The sequence below is a fragment of the Calonectris borealis genome, chromosome 9 (assembly GCF_964195595.1).
Source record: "Calonectris borealis chromosome 9, bCalBor7.hap1.2, whole genome shotgun sequence".
NCBI lineage: Eukaryota > Metazoa > Chordata > Aves > Procellariiformes > Procellariidae > Calonectris > Calonectris borealis.
The window spans coordinates 12803683-12821105 of NC_134320.1; the positions used below are offsets into that span (position 1 = coordinate 12803683).

General features: G+C 33.8%; 1 protein-coding gene across 10 annotated transcripts in view; it reads left to right on the forward strand.

Annotated features, from left to right (window-relative positions):
• U2SURP (U2 snRNP associated SURP domain containing) overlaps positions 1-17423 on the forward strand; it is a 48441-nt gene that overhangs the window by 8180 nt on the left and 22838 nt on the right. For 4 of the 10 annotated variants that reach the window (XM_075158316.1, XM_075158325.1, XM_075158324.1 and 1 more), the window contains exons 2-14: positions 1022-1069; positions 3989-4087; positions 5333-5447; positions 5812-5945; positions 7064-7105; positions 7889-7956; positions 9869-9963; positions 10047-10082; positions 10179-10261; positions 10735-10900; positions 12014-12225; positions 13170-13213; positions 16465-16569. In XM_075158316.1, coding sequence (XP_075014417.1) covers positions 1022-1069; positions 3989-4087; positions 5333-5447; positions 5812-5945; positions 7064-7105; positions 7889-7956; positions 9869-9963; positions 10047-10082; positions 10179-10261; positions 10735-10900; positions 12014-12225; positions 13170-13213; positions 16465-16569 — 1247 coding nt within the window. The remainder of the gene's footprint in view (positions 1-1021; positions 1070-3988; positions 4088-5332; positions 5448-5811; positions 5946-7063; positions 7106-7888; positions 7957-9868; positions 9964-10046; positions 10083-10178; positions 10262-10734; positions 10901-12013; positions 12226-13169; positions 13214-16464; positions 16570-17423) is intronic. The other 6 variants (XM_075158321.1, XM_075158320.1, XM_075158317.1 and 3 more) reach the window with 5 other exon arrangements.

Sequence of the window (17423 nt, forward strand, 5' to 3'; positions counted from 1 at the left end):
TGAAGTACTGTCTACCATTTTTTCTAAATTGATTTGACTGTAAAACATAGGAATATACTTGTCCAAAGATAAATGTCTCTATCGTAGTTGATGAAAAAGCATGGTGTGAAATGACAATGAGGCCTAGTAAATTATCTTCTAGAGTAGCATTTGGTGTTTGTCTGTTTTGGAAGACTGGAGATGAGCATCATATATTACTATTTCTGGTAGAAACTATAAATTCCTGGTAATAAGGAGAAGTGCTAGTTTTCTGTAACTAATGAACAGATTTCAGCTAATGAAAATGTTTTATTTTGACTTAAATTTCAATTTAGATATGAATTGTGCATCAGGCAGTTATGTCTTAATAGTGGATGTTATGTCAGTGAGGTTTTCTGGAATTTGGGCATTGCATAATTTAAAAATGTGCTCAGTCCTGTTTGTTGGAGTGTTCTCCATCACTTAAACTCATTTAAAAACCTGATTTTAAAAAAAGCCTATGCAAATTTTATATATACGCTGGTTTACATGTTAAAGTTCAGTTAGAGTTTAAAGTAATAATGTTAATTAGTACATACTCACAAGTTGGACTTAAATTAGTGTTCTTGAGGTGGCCAGCTTCCATCTATGCACGACACACTAAGAGCAGTTTTGGAAATGATTTTATAGTAAGGCAAATATAATCAAGCACTTTATGTAATCTTTAACAGCCTTTAATGACAGCTCTTGCAGATTCAGTGTAGCAAACTTAATTTTTCTTTCTTGCAGTGGTGTTAGTGGCATGTTTGTAAAATCAAGCTGTGGAAATTTAGATGTTTTTAATGGTAGCAAGAACAGTCTATCTTTAATCCCTTATTTGCCTTATATTGACATTGTTCATGCTGTGACTCTGTTCAGATATATTATTATTACATGTATCTTTGTTCTTGTGTATTTGGACGTTGACGTTGAAATGAAAATCACATTCGAAGAACTGAATAAAAAAACCAGAGGGTTTTTTTTTCTTTTTCTGTGCCTCACCTCCTCTTCATTTTCTCTTCAGGTCAGAGTGCCAGATGCAGTACACACCACTGGATCTGCTGATACACATGTAAGTCCAAAATATTTAAAAACAGCAAAAAAAAACCCCAAATAGAAAAATCCAACCAAACCCAGAAACTCAAAATAGGCCTGTTCTCTAAAGAAAATTACTTGCTGCAGGCAGACTCTGGTGCATTGGGTCTCTAATCTGTAGGTGTTTATAAATGAACCATTGATTTTCATGTTTAAAAATACTCCTTGAAACTTTCAAACAACTATTAGTGTAGGAAGCTCTGCTGCATGATATTGCATTCATAATAGATACTTGAACAGGAAGAAGCTGTAAGGACTCTATGTTTACCTCTTTTGCTGAGGAATAGTTCAAAGTACGAGGTGATTAATTGTAAGAGTCACTGTATATTAAAGTGACTTTTTGTATACAGTTGGCTTCTCAAAAATGAGATAGCGTGGCTCTAATTTAATCCTTAATTTTTCTTTCTAATAGAATATACTTAAAGCGAAAGGTAATAATAATTACCTAGTCTTTTTTTTTTTCCCCCACTGAAGAGACCTTCGCCTGGTCATGTGGTTGGTACGTTGCTTGAAGGCCTACCTATTTTTGAGTTAAAATGAAAAGAGGCAGCAAGAGCCAAACAGAGCGTTAATACCAGACAATTCATTCTGTGGTTTGGATTTTCTTCAAGATTTCAATTTGATTTTGTATATGAAAAAGTCAATTACCAGCTTAATTAAATTGCTTGTAAGATAACATTATTCAAGTTGTGATAGCAGAAACTTCAAAAAGAAGTAGGTCCTTTTATCGATTTGCTTTACTTGCTAGAATTTGGAAAATTACTCTTAAATCTCTTTTGAATATTCGGTGTTGTCGATGGAACTGGGACTTCAGTACTCTGTGCCTTCTTATAGTCAATGCAGCGTTATGTTTAATGGGAATTTGCTTTCGTACAGTGATTTGATTACTTACTTAGAAATTTTCTCTTTGCTTCCTTCGTTTGCTTTACCCTTTTCACTGTATTATTTCCCATTTTTTGAAGGAGGAAGGGCTTCAAGTTTTATATAGCTCTGTTAGGAATTCTGTGAAGCTGCATATGGTTAATAATAATGTTATAATTGCCTACTGGAATGTAACTAGCAGGCATAAATTAGTTCAATCCTACTAACTTTGTATTGCTCCAGCCACTTTGAAGGTAGTGTTTTTTAATATTTTTCCTGAGACCCTTTCTAAACTGAGGAGATCTTAGTGCCAGAACTCTTGTTATCTTACAGCTGCTTCCTTTATGTCACTAGAACATATATTCATGTGGCTGATCTGCAGGTATCCTGTAATATTACTGTAAGAGATTATTTCCTGATGACAGGATAAACCTTGGGTAGGAGTGTGGTGTTTGTTTTGTGTGCATTGCTGTGCCATAGCAATATGCCCACGTTTTGCCAAGGTTGTATATTGTTTGTCATACTGAAGTACAAGCTGTCTTTCAGACAACAGGAAAACTGGATTTTATTAACTTTAAAAACATCCAGATGCATGAAAAGCTCCTGATAAACCTGTCACAACAGCTCATGTTGACAACATAGTGTCATAAACCAGATAACTCTACAGAAAATGCTGCATTAATTTCTAATTGATAGTTTTCCTTTTAATGATGAAGTAGGGAACATTTTTCAAAGAAATATGAGCTATTTTGGTCATATGCTTGGCACAGACCTGAGAGGTGTTTGTGATACTAAACAAGGATTATAAACTGAAGGTATTTCAAACAGTTGTTTTTCACAGTGCTTTTTTTGTATGTAAAAAATTCTGAATAAGAAGCTGATACTAGAAATAAAACTCTCTACAAAGAAAATTATTCCCAGAGGAAACTTTCTGCAGTTGGCATCTGAAATTTTTTAATAATACGACAGTTAAATTGTTCACCTTATTTGTCTTGATGTTTTATTAAATTGACCTGGTTTTTTTTTTTTTAAAGAACTGTCATTGGAAAAATGGTAGTTTTAAGCATCACTGTGTAAGAGCATCAAAAATATTTTGAAGATAAAGGCTAATAGCTTATGTTTTGCTCTTCTGAGGCTTTTGCTTGTTCTTATGCTGATTCTTTATGAATTACTGTGTTAAGCTAGGAGTTTCCAGAGAATTTTCTTCTCTTTTCTCTCCTTTCCTTCTCATTGCCCATGTCTTTTGAACGTGGTCTTCATCCTGTTGTCTTTCTTCTCTCGATGCTTTACTGACTGTTAACTACCTAAGTAGGATCTTAAGAATTCTGATTCCATACTCTCCAGACATAACTGTTACGTGGAGGCCTTCCTTCATCAGGGTTTCAAGAAGGGAGGAATGGAGGTTAAATTACCTAAACCAGAAAGAATCTAGGAGCTAAATGTGAGGTCTTTTGTTTTATTTAACTAGTAGCTGAAAACCTCAAGAATGCATTTTCTTCTTCAAACAAAAATATTACACGTAACCTTGAAGTACAGCTGAAATTTAGCATCCGTTTTGTTCTTCAGTTACACCTGTTCAACCTTGCACAAATGTTCTTCTCACCAAAATAGTCAGAAAAGCTTTTAGAATTTTTCTTTGGTGGTTTTTTTTTTTCCTGGAAATGGCAACGATCAAAAAGGAACTGTAGTGCAAAGCATGTATTTCCAAAGGTTTAGAAACTGTGTGTTCTGTAGTGATAAGATCTCCAGGCTCTTAGAGCAAGTACCCTTCAGATTTCAGCTGTGTTTGAACGGTATATTAAAAGCTTTCTCATTAAACTAAGGACAATTTGTTTTTGAAAAAACATAGATTTAAATTTTTTGGTTGTATTAGGTAATGGCAAGTTCAGAGAGAAGTACAGGAAGTCTTTTCTTTGTTTTGTTTAGGTTAAGTCACTTCAGGTAGAAAGTTTCTGGTCTATATCAAGATAGAGAGTAACATTATTTTAATTGTTTTGTAAACAGTTTAATGTTTGTTTTCTTACTCCTTTTGCAGCCTTTGATGGAAAGCAAACTTAAAGCATTCAGTATTGGCAAAATGAGTGCTGCCAAACGGACTCTGAGCAAGAAGGAGCAAGAAGAATTAAAAAAGAAGGTAATGGTATACAATGAAAATTTTATTTTTTATCCAGAGCTGAAGAAGGTTTGCTTTTAGATTACAACCAGCTTTAATTTTTATTTATCAAAATAAATTTCTTTATTTTTCAAAGAAATATGAGCTATTTTGGTCATATGCTTGGCACAGACCTGAGAGGTGTTTGTGATACTAAACAAGGATTATAAACTGAAGGTATTTCAAACAGTTGTTTTTCAAAATAAATCTCTGTATTTTGATAATTGTAGCTTTCTAAGAATGAAAGTGAATTGTATTTTACATGTTTAATTTGTTCTTGGCATCTGTGGCATTAACATAGAGAGAGGGGCTTCTCTTTCCTTCTGAGTGAGAAATCAAGTTCTCTGGCTTCCTGAAATACTGAAATACTATAATCAATTGATTGTTGTATTGCTCAAAATGAAGACAGCTGTCACCTTAGGTTATTTTCTCTGTCATTGTATTTCAGTAATTAGAAAGAGTACCTGTTGTCTCTGAAATTGTTTCAATATGCATCCTTGTTATTCTGTAAAACATATTTTTGTCTAATGACTTCTTTTGGAATTAATGAAAACATTAAAATTTGATACTGAATTTTAGGATACTCGGGAGTGTCCGAATTTTAGGAAGTATGTAGCTTATAGTTGAAAAGGTGGAAGTTTTGAAAATTTTGGGCTTTGAACTTTACACACACAACTCTCTACTATATTTCAGTGGAATACTTCCTGCTAGGTTGTTGGAAATACTAGCCTAAGGAAACACTGTAGTGCTAAATTTAGTGTCTCACTCAACTTTATTAAGTCACTGAATTAACTTCTTTTCGGGGAAATACAGAAGGGTGATCCTCTTGTTAACCTCCTTCAGTCACATGGGCTGATTGTAATGGGTAAGGTGGAATACGTACTGTTCTCTGATGCTTAGGTCAACAAAGCTCCAGTCTCATAATGCTGGTCTTTCATATGATCTTTTCTATTTGGCATCTTTTGAATGTTAAATTGCCATGTAAACTCTTGTAAATGAACAGTCATATTTGAGCATACAGGCCTTATTTGCTTTACGTATTATGTGCTGTGTTCTTCCCACATTTCTCAGAAATTTGAATTCTGTCTAAAATTGAAACTCATTTGATGCAGTTTGTAGCATGAACTGTAGAAAATAAAAAGGAATGTCACATAGCTAATTTAAGAATAGCTGTCTAGTGAAGGTTATTCTGTGATGATAGTAAATAGATTAACATTTGCTATGTAGGAGGATGAGAAGGCTGCTGCAGAAATTTATGAAGAATTCCTTGCTGCCTTTGAAGGAAGTGATGGTAATAAAGTGAAAACGTTTGTAAGAGGAGGAATCGTTAATGCATCTAAAGGTATAACTAATCTTTTTTTGGGGGTGGTGGATCATTTGGCTTTGAATTGCATTTTAAAAGTAATATGTTACATTAGAAGCAGCAAAGGAAACTTGATGCTAAAATCTACTTTATGCTTTGACTCACTAGGTAGGTAGTGGCATGATTTGTCTTTTAAACTTCAGAGGAAAAAATGCTTTGTTTTAAAATACCTAATCTTTGTTCTTCTTCATATTAAAAGATGTTAAGTTACGGAAAGTTTGTATTATCACTTTTTTTTTAATGAAATTATATATTGAATTGAATGAATAAGACTAAAGAACAGGATTCTTTCTAATACAATAAAAATTGATACAGTTTGTTTTTAATTTGCCTTTAATTTCAGAGGAGCATGAAACAGATGAAAAACGGGGTAAAATCTATAAGCCTTCATCACGATTTTCAGATCAAAAAAATCAACCAAGCCAGCCATCTAATGAGAAGCCTCCATCCCTCTTAATGATAGAAACCAAAAAACCTGTAAGTTTCTTATTTGAATATTAACCCAATACTTAGGAGTTATTTAGTGCTTAGAAGAAGGTCTGGGTGATCTTGCAGAGTAGTTTTATCTGCGTTTATCACATATTAAAAGAAGGTGGAAATTTTGATTTGCTTAATCCCATAGCAAATAACAAGATGATGAAATGCAGAGGTCCGGTAGCCCTGTATCCAGCATGATATACCTAGTACTGCACTTTGATTTGGCTGCTGTATGTTTTCACTGTGTTCCTGCTAATTGAGACAGACTTCTCATGGATACAGATTTAGTGACTGTTGCAGAGTAACAGTATCTCCAATCCCAAGTATTTGTGAAGTTTTAGAAGCAATTCTTCTTGCTGCCATCTGTTTTTAGGTTTTTATAACTTAAAAACAAAAAAATTGACCTTTGCAGTTTTTCTTGGTGACGTTTTTTGAATTTTTTTTTTTTGTGGTGATGTTTGAGAAGTCCTTTTAGCTCCGAGTTGTACCAAATAAGTTGTAGAACTTGCACGTTTTTGCAGCTGAACACCTTGTTTCTATTTAATTTATTTTGACTTCTGCATATTTTGATACTTTTTTTTGTTAAACTGAGATTTCATCATAAAAAATAATGGAAATATTATGAACAAACTTAGTCTTCAAGTCAAGTGATAGTTATGTATGATTACTGTTACTACTGTATATATGTAATGTGTAGTTAATGTCTTCGATGTCTTTAAAAAGTCTTTTAATAGAGCTTACTACAATTTTTAAGTGAAACTTATATGATACTGCCTGTCAGGGTGGGAAATGAGATGTAATGGGATAATTGTGGGTAATCCCATCCTAGCCTCCCTCCAGCTTTAAACAAAACTCAAATTTAGACTAGTGGGGTAATATTGGATGGCAGTTTTGATTTTCATTGTATGTAAAGCTCTACAGTTACAGAAATGAATTGTAGCATTTTTTATTATGCTGAGCTCTGTTCTGTCATATTGCAAGTGTTTGTACTGTAAGAATATTACTGCTTTTCAAATTTGTCATAAATACTTATCAAGTAATGCAAGCAATTTACTCACTTGCCCTGTCCAATGGTGATTGAAGATAATGAGGTAAAAATGATTTTATTTATTTGGCAGACCCTCCCCAAAAACAAAAACAAACAAACAACTTTGCCTGGGGTGAGTAGGAAGTCCAGTTTTTCCAAAGCTGTAGTGTGTAACACAAATATTTTGTATGTCTGCCTATTGGAAACGTTTTCATTTAAATTTGGTTATATAAAAGCAATGTTGTTGAAGATAAGAGTTCACATGAGTTAGTTAAGGTACATATATTACAGTAAAAAAAAAAAGAAATATTACAATATCCATATTCTTTGTCATTCAAGAGTGTTTTTTCTGAGGATCTTGAACTATTTAGAGTAACTGTTTCTTCAGACCTGTATTATATCTGAAAGGAAGCAAGAGAAGGAAATTCTTTTCACATAGAATGTTTGTCTGTGGATAAAATAGTTGAATATATATATGCACAATAATTTACATATATATGTACACACATATCAATTTAATTAGAGCATGACCGTTTGCTAGGGGTGTAGTCAGCTGCTAAGTTTCTAAGTGGAACAAACTGACAAAATACATCACAGATATTTTAAATTTTTATGTTGTAGAGAGTGTTTGATCACACTTGCTGCATTGTAATAATGAGAAGTAACAAAGTTTAGTTTAAGCTATCCTTAATTTTATATTTTCTAGCTTTGTGTTTGATAGTGGTCAGTCTTAATGTTTTCAAGTCTGTTGTTTGTTGTTTTTTTTTTTTTCCCTCCCTTCCTGTAGTTTACTTGGTTTGAAAGCTGTGGGTAAAATATGCATGAAAATTATCTAAAATTTTGTTATATACATATAATTTTTATTTTTGTTTCATTTTATCTGCTGAAATGTTGGCTGATGTATCTTTAATTTTAGCCTTTGAAGAAAGGAGAGAAAGAAAAGAAAAAGAGTAATTTGGAACTTTTTAAAGAAGAATTAAAGCAGTAAGTTTGACTAGTTTTTACTGTAAATAAAGAAGATGCAAGTTTTTTACAGGCAATATTTAGGATCATTCTTGCTAAGCTGTCTCCCAAAGTAGGTTTTTGTTTTGTTTTTTCCCCAAATGCTTGTGGAGTGGTGTAACTTAATTAACAATGGCAATGATAATTAAACAGAGTACGAACCCATGCTGGTAGATGCTCGGTATAGGTGTCTGTGATTTGTCTGAATAATCAGTTGCCATCTAATGAGTTCTCTAGTGTCCTTGATACTTCTGCCGTTTCTTATGCTGATTGGTGATAGGAAGTGTTTACCATTATTGCTGAAAAGTACTTCTGTTTTGAAATCTAGCATCGACGAGAGGCTATAAAATGATCAAAAAACAAACCAAAAAGCTGAGTATGCTGGGTTACATCTTTGTCTGTGGAAATGAATGGATTTCTTTGCATGTCAGAGATGTTTGATTTTGACCTTTGAAACAGTTTGGTACTGCCTTCCTAAGCAGAAGAATATCCAGAGCAATTAACCAAAAAAATTACATATAAATGCATAAAGTATTTCAGAGATACCAGTAAGTGAATGACTGGCTATGTTTCCAAAGCTACCGAAGATGATTTTTGGATCAGTTAGGTGTGAATAGGAGCTTTGATTGAATCAACCAGCCATCTACCAGGATAAAAAATGGAAACCTAGGTTTGTTTCTTTGACAGCTGCTGTCAGTATGTTACTTACAAGTGGAACTTGGGCTGCAATTCTGTTATAAATTAGCAAGTGTGGGCCTGTAAGTGACAACACTTGTTAACATGGTCTCATGCATTGTTAAAGTTGGTGAAGATACAGCAAGACAAATAGGTACTGTAATGGATGAGGATGTTCAGGTTTTTGGTGTTGACTTTTTTTTCTCTTGATGGGGATGTAGCAAAGAGATTGGTAGAAAATAGAAATGTGTATCAGACTCAAGAAGAATAAGAAGTTTTGTCAGTGTCTCTAAAACTATATCCAGAGGAATTGTAGTATGAGATTGAGCTTTTGTATTAATGCAGAAATAAGACTTGTAATTAAAGTTTAGAGATGTACTTCAGCTTGCATAATTTTAAAACCAAGCCGAATAATGCTTCAAAAAGCAGGTTCTTTCACTTTTGGATGTGTAATACAACAGAAAGAGCAGCACATGTATTGAGTGTAACTGAGTGCCATATATTTGCCCTAATGTTAGACATGGAAAACAAAATAATCTGTATGCATTAGAAAATAATAGGTACTGCATTATAAATCCATAAATGGCTCTTGTGAGTAGTGTCTGAACTTCCCTGCTGCCTGTTCATTAGTTGATGTAGATGAATTGAATTGACAGCCTTGTGTTTCTGGTACACAATATCTTTGTACCCGGATTTAAGGCCACACTACAAAGAAGCAAATAGTTACTTCTGTGAGTACTATCCTCAGAGGTATAAACTGAGACGAGATCCTGTATGTTCAGGAAGTAGTCATATGGGGGTGTCTGTCACCCTACAGATGAATAAGGCTTAGAAAAGGTAGGAGGAGAAATAGACACTAAGGAGTTGTGTGCATCTTGAAAAGTCATCTGAATGGTCAGTGGATCTCTGGCAGTTGGATGTGGAATTCGGGTCACTTTTTCAGAGCACAGTTCTTAGTTCTGGTCTTGTAAACTGCTTCTGAAACCAAGTTTTGGTTGAGATTAAAACACCCTGACAGTATGAATGAGCATGCAGCTGGAATAATTCTGGTAGATATATTCCAGTTGATTAAACAGAAATTCAAACATACTGGCAATTTGAAATTTTTAACAAGCCCATTGTTTAATATTAAAAATTCTCATAATTCTAAAGTTAATGGAAAATTTAAGAATAAAAACCTCTAAATGGTATTGTTACTTACGTTAAACTTGTTTTGTAGAATACAAGAGGAGCGTGATGAAAGACATAAAACAAAAGGTAGATTGAGTCGTTTTGAACCACCCCAGTCAGATTCAGATGGCCAGCGTCGTTCAAGTAAGTAGATGTTATTTTTTATGTTTGTTTGGGCCACAAAATTTGTGGACTAAATTATATATATTTTTCTTCTATTTATTCAGTGGATGCTCCTTCAAGAAGAAACAGATCATCTGGTGGTAATATAGATTCTTTTCTCATTCAATATAATGTTGTCACTTAAATGCATAGCAAGGATTATGACTTCTTTTTTTCTGTTTTTTCCTCCATTGTAGTACTGGATGATTATGCACCAGGGTCACATGATGTTGGAGATCCAAGCACAACAAATTTGTATCTTGGAAACATTAATCCTCAAGTAAGTTTGGAGCCAAGGAGTGAAGTGCAGTGTTGGCATGTTTGGGTCCAGCTGAACTTTTTTCCAGTGGCAATTTTCCCCCTTCTTATTTTAAACCATACAGATATGTTTAAACCCATATATTAGGTACAATTGGTGATTGTAGAGGCAGTATTCATTTGAATAAATGCTCTGTACATGATGCTGCAAAAGTTAAGGTTTAGACTATCAGTTACTAGATGCAAAAATGCTCAGTTTTTCCATGGATATCTCCATGCAAGGTGGATCATATCTCAAAAATTTGAGTGTGCTCAGTTTCAAATGCAATTTTTTTAATTATTATTTTTGCAGTAGATCGCATTGGGGAGGTATCAATGAAGTGTTGTTTTTCAAGGAACTCAGAAAATTAAAATCTCACCATTTGGACAATAGTATGAACAAGTATCTTAGAAATACAATAGCAAGATGCTAATTTTTACCTTTTTTTCATGTAGATGAATGAAGAGATGTTATGTCAAGAATTTGGACGCTTTGGACCATTAGCGAGTGTTAAAATTATGTGGCCAAGAACTGATGAAGAAAGAGCAAGAGAAAGAAATTGTGGCTTTGTTGCCTTTATGAACAGGAGAGATGCTGAGAGAGCATTAAAGAATTTAAATGGTAACAGATTTCTTGGTTTGGAATTGTAATTATCTTTATAGTAATATTGAGGAGTAACTGTAAGCACATCTTCAAGTCAAGTACCTATCAGACTAGTGAAAGGTATGCTGTAACTCCAGTAGATACCACACCGGCAGTGATTTTAGTTTACACTGACTGTTTTACTGGCAGCTGAATGTACCCAAACTATAGCATAAAGAAGGACTGGGAATACTGGTGGCTTTTGCTGTGGCTAAAAATGTAAAATTTCTGACTGTTTTGAAGATGTGAGCGGGAGGTAATGTTTGATAATCTCTCCTCTGTAAACAGACTATTTTAAGAAGGAATCTATTACTTGTAGTGGTTTACCAACAATAATTTTTTTTGTGAATAAATTTAACTAGTGTACAGGATATAATCAATAATTGGTGATAAATATGTTATGTTCTTCTGAGTAATAGCTAAATTCCTAATACTGAAGAGGTAACTGTACTACACCAGACATGTAATTTTGCATATGGACTGTCTTGTCTATCTTTTATTTGAAAAAAAGGAGAAAAATATCTTACATGATGAAGGAAGCTATGTCCTCTACAGTTCAGGAAGAGCCTGAAAATCAAAAATCAGCATCCTAGACAAAAAGAATGAAAAATGAAAGGTTGCCGTTAATAAGGGGGACCATTAGTAAGTAGGCTTACACTATGTAGGAGGTCTAATTGTTTATTACATTTGGTTTTGAATAACATCATTTGAAATTTGTTATTGTGAACAAAACATTTTGAAGAATTGAAGTACAGAAATAATATAATTTAAAAATTACTCTGTTCATTCTGATGTGCTGAACATCAAATTTTAAAATTTTTTTTCCCCTCAACAAGTCAAGTAATTGTGTACTGTAGTCTCCTGAAAACATACATTGGGGGAAGACTAATAAAATATTTCATGTAATAGGCTTTCATTTGCACATGATGTAGTCTGATAGATGTGATACACTAATCAACAATGTAAGCAAAAAGGAAACCCTGGCAGGCAAACCTAAACGCTGCACAGAGAAATCTCGAGCGACGAAGAACCAATTTATAACATAATGGTGGTTTTTTGTTGTTTTTTTTTTTTTTACTTTCACTTTTTCAGGCAAAATGATTATGTCGTTTGAAATGAAGCTAGGTTGGGGCAAAGCTGTACCTATACCGCCACATCCAATATACATTCCGCCTTCTATGATGGAACATACCCTCCCGCCTCCTCCGTCAGGACTGCCTTTTAATGCCCAGCCTAGGGAGAGATTGAAGAATCCTAATGCTCCAATGTTACCACCACCAAAAAACAAGGAAGATTTTGAGAAGGTAACTTACAGTACCCTGGGCCATATCTCATTGTTAAATACTACATCTGTGACAGTATTTCAATGGCTTCATAGATTTGCATTGTTCAGGCTGACTTTGGTGGCCCTTAGTGTACAAACTCACTGGCTCCCTGCTGTAGCCCAAGGGAACCTACTTAATTCCTGAGGCTCTGTTTCATGTCTGTGTTAGAGTACAGTATACTGGGTCATGATTTATTTTAGTGCTGCTTTAAATCTGGCTATCATTTTCCCCCTCCAGGCTCCCTGGATTTTTTTCTCCTACGTCCCCCTCTTTTGTTGGCTGCCAAATTGCAGTATCTAAATTGTTTTCTTTAGAGAAAATACTACATTTTAATTTGGGTAGCATTATTTTTACACTAGAGGAGTTGATGTATTTTGTGTAGAAGGTAATTAATCTGGACATTGAGTAAGTATTTTATGCTACTTATGGAGTCAGTTTTCAAACTCTTTTTTTCTGGAATATTAGCTGATAAAAGGGTAAGTATCTTGTAATCACAAACCAACTTGATTTACATTTGTAAGAATTTGTTGATTCTTTGAATGACACTTAAATGTTAGGGCTGGTTTTTGTAAGACTTGGGAATAAAGTAATACCAGCGTGATCCAAGTCAAATAGTTTAGAATCTTTTCATAAACTTAAGAACTCCTTTCTTAATTATATTCAGTGTAGTACCTATTCAGTGCATCAATGTACATTCTGACAGGAATGTTCTGATACTTTTGCAATTAGTGAACCTTTATGGTTCACTGACACAACCATTTGCATTTTGTGTAATTGCTAAGTTATAACTTCACAGCAGTGATTGCCTGCAAAACTTGTGATAGATGTGTAGTATTTTCATTGCATATGTATATTTTTGCTTGTTACTTGTTAACAATACTCACATATTCTATGTTTATTATCTGATGTGACTTCATATACAGACTCTGTCGCAAGCCATAGTCAAAGTGGTTATCCCAACAGAAAGGTACATGTTTTTCTTTATTATTACTGATCTAAATATAGAAAATTTCCCCTTCGGAATTTTAAAGAAAAATGGTGATGTTGAGGAAAAGGTGATGGCTTGACTGAGCAATGGTTCTTTCATGGCACTTGAGAGAAATGTGTGTGTTTTACAGTCTTATTATCCTTATCTTAATAATTCTTTTTTTTAGTGAGGATAGATTTAAGTAATTATCTTTTGCATTTAATTTGAGCAGTAGAAATAGTTGCAGGGTAATTTTGTGAGTGAACACTAGGCTGAAATAGCTTGTCTTAGAGACGCTGTATAAGTCCTGACATAAACCTCTGAGTACTTCATAGCTACGATGCAGCTGTCTCCAGTGTGGTGCTGTGGGTTGGTTTTTTTTTTCTTTCAACTTTTTTTTTTTTTGACTTGTACAATTTGTAACCAATTCAGTTAAAAATCACTTTTGATTTCTGCTATTTTTTTTAATGTGCATCAGTTAATAATTTTGGTCACTGAAAAAGGCAGTTCTGTATTGCAAGGGTATTTTTACATTTTGGTCCCCATCAGTGCTCCTACCTTCACACTAGTCTAGATATACTCTTGCTCAGTTAAGCTAAAACCTTTTCCCAAACATAGGAACACAACACTGTTTTAAAAGTAAATAAGCACAAAAGATTACCAAATTCTCTTTGACATTGGCCTTGGTGAGCAACACCAGCTGAACTGTCTGCGGCAGCGGGGGACCAGGAAAACATCATGGGATGGATTGGGAAAGTATACAGTTTTTGACCAGACATTGGTACGATCGGCTCCAATAAATGTGGTTTTATTATAACTGAAAAACTTTTTTTTGTTGGCCAACTTAAGCTAAATGACATTTTAAAATAATGCACTTAAAACCATCATCTTTTTTTACTACACTGTTTTAATTGTCACAAAGTCCCTTTTTTCTTTTTTTTGCGTGTGTGGGGGGGCAAAGAAAGAAATTTGTCAAGCTAGTTATAGTAGTATATTAACATATTTGTCAATAGATTATCAAATGCACTAGTATTTTTGATTAAAATTTTAGGACAGTACAATTTCTGTTGGGTAGAGACATGAATAATTAGGGCAACGAGGAGGAGTCTTGATTTGAGAAACATTGAGTAGTAGAACAAATACTTGTAAAACTGTACAGTGCTTAGAGAATGAGTAGCTTTCAGAGAAGAATATGTTTCCATTTTATTTACTGTAGCATTTTGAAAGCTTGTATGATAAGAAAAGCTCATGTTAATTGAATTGTATTTGAAAATACTTTTAACTTTTTTTTCCTGATGACTTTCAAAGATGCTGATGACAACTGCTAAGACTATTACACGGTGCATCGCATCCTGTCGACTGACTTCAGTGGGATAATAAGTTTAATTATTCTCCTTTGTTTGAAAATTTTCAATACCAGTTTTTAACAACTCTTACTACTTATTATTTACTAAACAGAAAACCTTGAGTATACACAACCAAGTTTTTTCTGAGAAATTCACTTTCAAGTAGTCATGTCTTATATACCAAAATGCGTGTAACACCCTCTTTCAGATATGGGATGTTCTAAATCTTTTTTCATACATCTGAGGTCTTTCCAAAGCAGATGTTCTTGTTCAAGCATAAGCTGCTCTTAGGCAACTTTATTGTACTCGATAAAAGAAAAATCAGATGAAAACCAATGGCATGGTTCTGCAGGAAGCCAGAAATGATCATATTGAACTTGCCTTAAAATAAATGAATGGTGTAATAGCTTAGAGGCTTGAAAGCTAATTGTAAATTTTTTTCTTACTGATGTTTTCAAATACAGTTCATCTAACAAGAACAGTCTCGCTATTTAGGCTTTCAGAACATTGCTTTAAATAAAATGGCTACAGAATTATTGAGACTATGTTCTCTTTACAATGTTTCTGGGATTGTAAAAAGCAAACAGAGAGGAAAATATAGCTGTAGATAGCTGTTTGGTTTTTTGTGGAGTATTTGAGGCAAATGTAGATTTTGATGCTAGCTGGTATAAAACAGAACATTTGCTAAGTTTCCAGATGGCAGGGGCAGGTTTTTATTACTATGTTTTTGAGTTGAAAATTTTTTTTGATCTAGTGCATTATATCTGTGGCAGAACTTTGAATGCTCATGGTAGAAAATAATCACCTCATTACCAAGAAGTAATAGAAAATTCTGCAGCTTTTCAGTATAACAATTTTTGAATTTTAATAATTAAAAAATTGCTAAAAGGAAATCTGATGAGACACATGTAAAGAACCAATATCTATTTGTTACATGTAAGAAAATAAATTTAAAAATGTAAAAATCTGTATTTTTTTTTTGTTTGCATCACATTCAAAGGACACATGCTGTGAAGCTTTTGATATATGTAGGTAATCTATATTTGAAAATTCAGGATCCTGTTTCCAAAAAACCCAGAAGGTTGGAAACTGACGATCACTATTCCTTATAAAGCTTATATGACTATCTCCTGTCAGCGTGCTTGTAAGTGGCTCTGCATTTTCAGGTGTGGCTTGAAAAATGCGCACTTCACATTTGCTTCTTGCCTGTCTCAGGATGTAGTGCTGAATGAAAGAAATACAGATTTTTATTTTTTTAATTGTGATTTGGTTCACTTGTATGAGGGAGGAAACATTGGATGGTATGATGGACAGTTTTGTTCTATGGCAATAGTCTTGACCAAAAAGAGATTATCTAAATTTAATAAAACCATTGCCCTGTTTGGCATCAATATTTGCTTTTCCTTTCATACTTGAATAGTTTGAAAGCTGAATGCAGTTTCTATTGAATGTTCAAAAGTGTGTGTGTTTAATTTTGAGCATAATATTGAGCCACTTGTTCCTCTGTAGAACTTTAGCTAACACTTTGGTCTTAGTTCTAGACAATTTAGATGAGGGCTTAGTTTTTGATAGTTAATTGTACTTCGGTGTTCAGTTGCCCATTTTTATGCATAAGGAGTATTAACCTTCTGCTAAGCAAGAGATGGTTGTAGGCTAAGCCGTGGAAATTCAGGAAAGAGGTCTCTTAAATTCTTACTCCACCACTCCTAGTCATGTTTTTATTTTAGAATGCCAGTGTCTATGATGCAAGGCTATAATATGTTCCATGTTACCTTATCTTTTATACAGTTTTCTTAACAATACAGCAAAATAATCTCCTGCACAGTTGTAGTATCTTAGGTGGAGTGTAGTTTTATATAGTGTTAGGTCTGAATCAATTTTTCTTTAACTGTGTTGTTGTTGTAGGAATTTGCTCGCTTTGATACATCGAATGATAGAGTTTGTGGTACGGGAAGGACCTATGTTTGAAGCCATGATCATGAACCGAGAAATCAACAATCCAATGTTCAGGTGCTTATTACATTGCTTTAATTTGAAATAGCACTAACTATTTTTGCTGTTGCTAATATTTTGCATTTCTGAAATACTAATGAGAGTTGCTTTTACTGTGTCTACCTTTATGTGCAGATTTAAATTTTACAAATTGTACAAATGCTTATGTTATCTTCTTCAAAAGAAGAATGCACTTTTGTTCCAGTTGTCACTAATGTGTATATATAAATAAATAAAATCCTATATACACACTATAAAATACATTTGTACATATATAAAATATATACAATAAATAAATAAAATTACATTTAACACCTGCTTTTCTGAGAGCATCAGTGGAAGCAGTAGCATACATTTTAAAAAAAGAAAAGAATCCCCCCCCCCCCCCCCCCCCCCAACCAGACAAACTGACTCGATGTAAAGTCCAGTCTTCCTGGAGCCTAATTTCTAACCTTTAGCAAGAGCTGGGAGTCATTTTTCTTTGATGTCAACGCAAATAGGATTAAACTTTAGCTGACAGTAAAGTTGTCAGAATTTCCAGCTCTTGTCATTAATGGAATAAAAAAGGATCATTTTCCAAATTTCTTGTGAAATGCAGTCTCTGAAAAACTTTTTCAGGGAAATACTATATGCCCTTTTAAAAATGTTTTATTTGCAGTAAGGTTGAAGTGCTTCATTATGATTTTTGTACACAAATTGAGAAAATATGCAGGTCAAAATATTGTGGTCGTTAAAAATGGGCTGCTTTTTCCGCCCCCCTCCCCCCTGATCTTCTCAGAGTGTTCTGACAGACAGTTTACTGGTGGAAAACTTCAAGTCGTTTAGTATTCAATCTGAGCAACCTAACTGTATAACTACGAGTTCTTGCACCA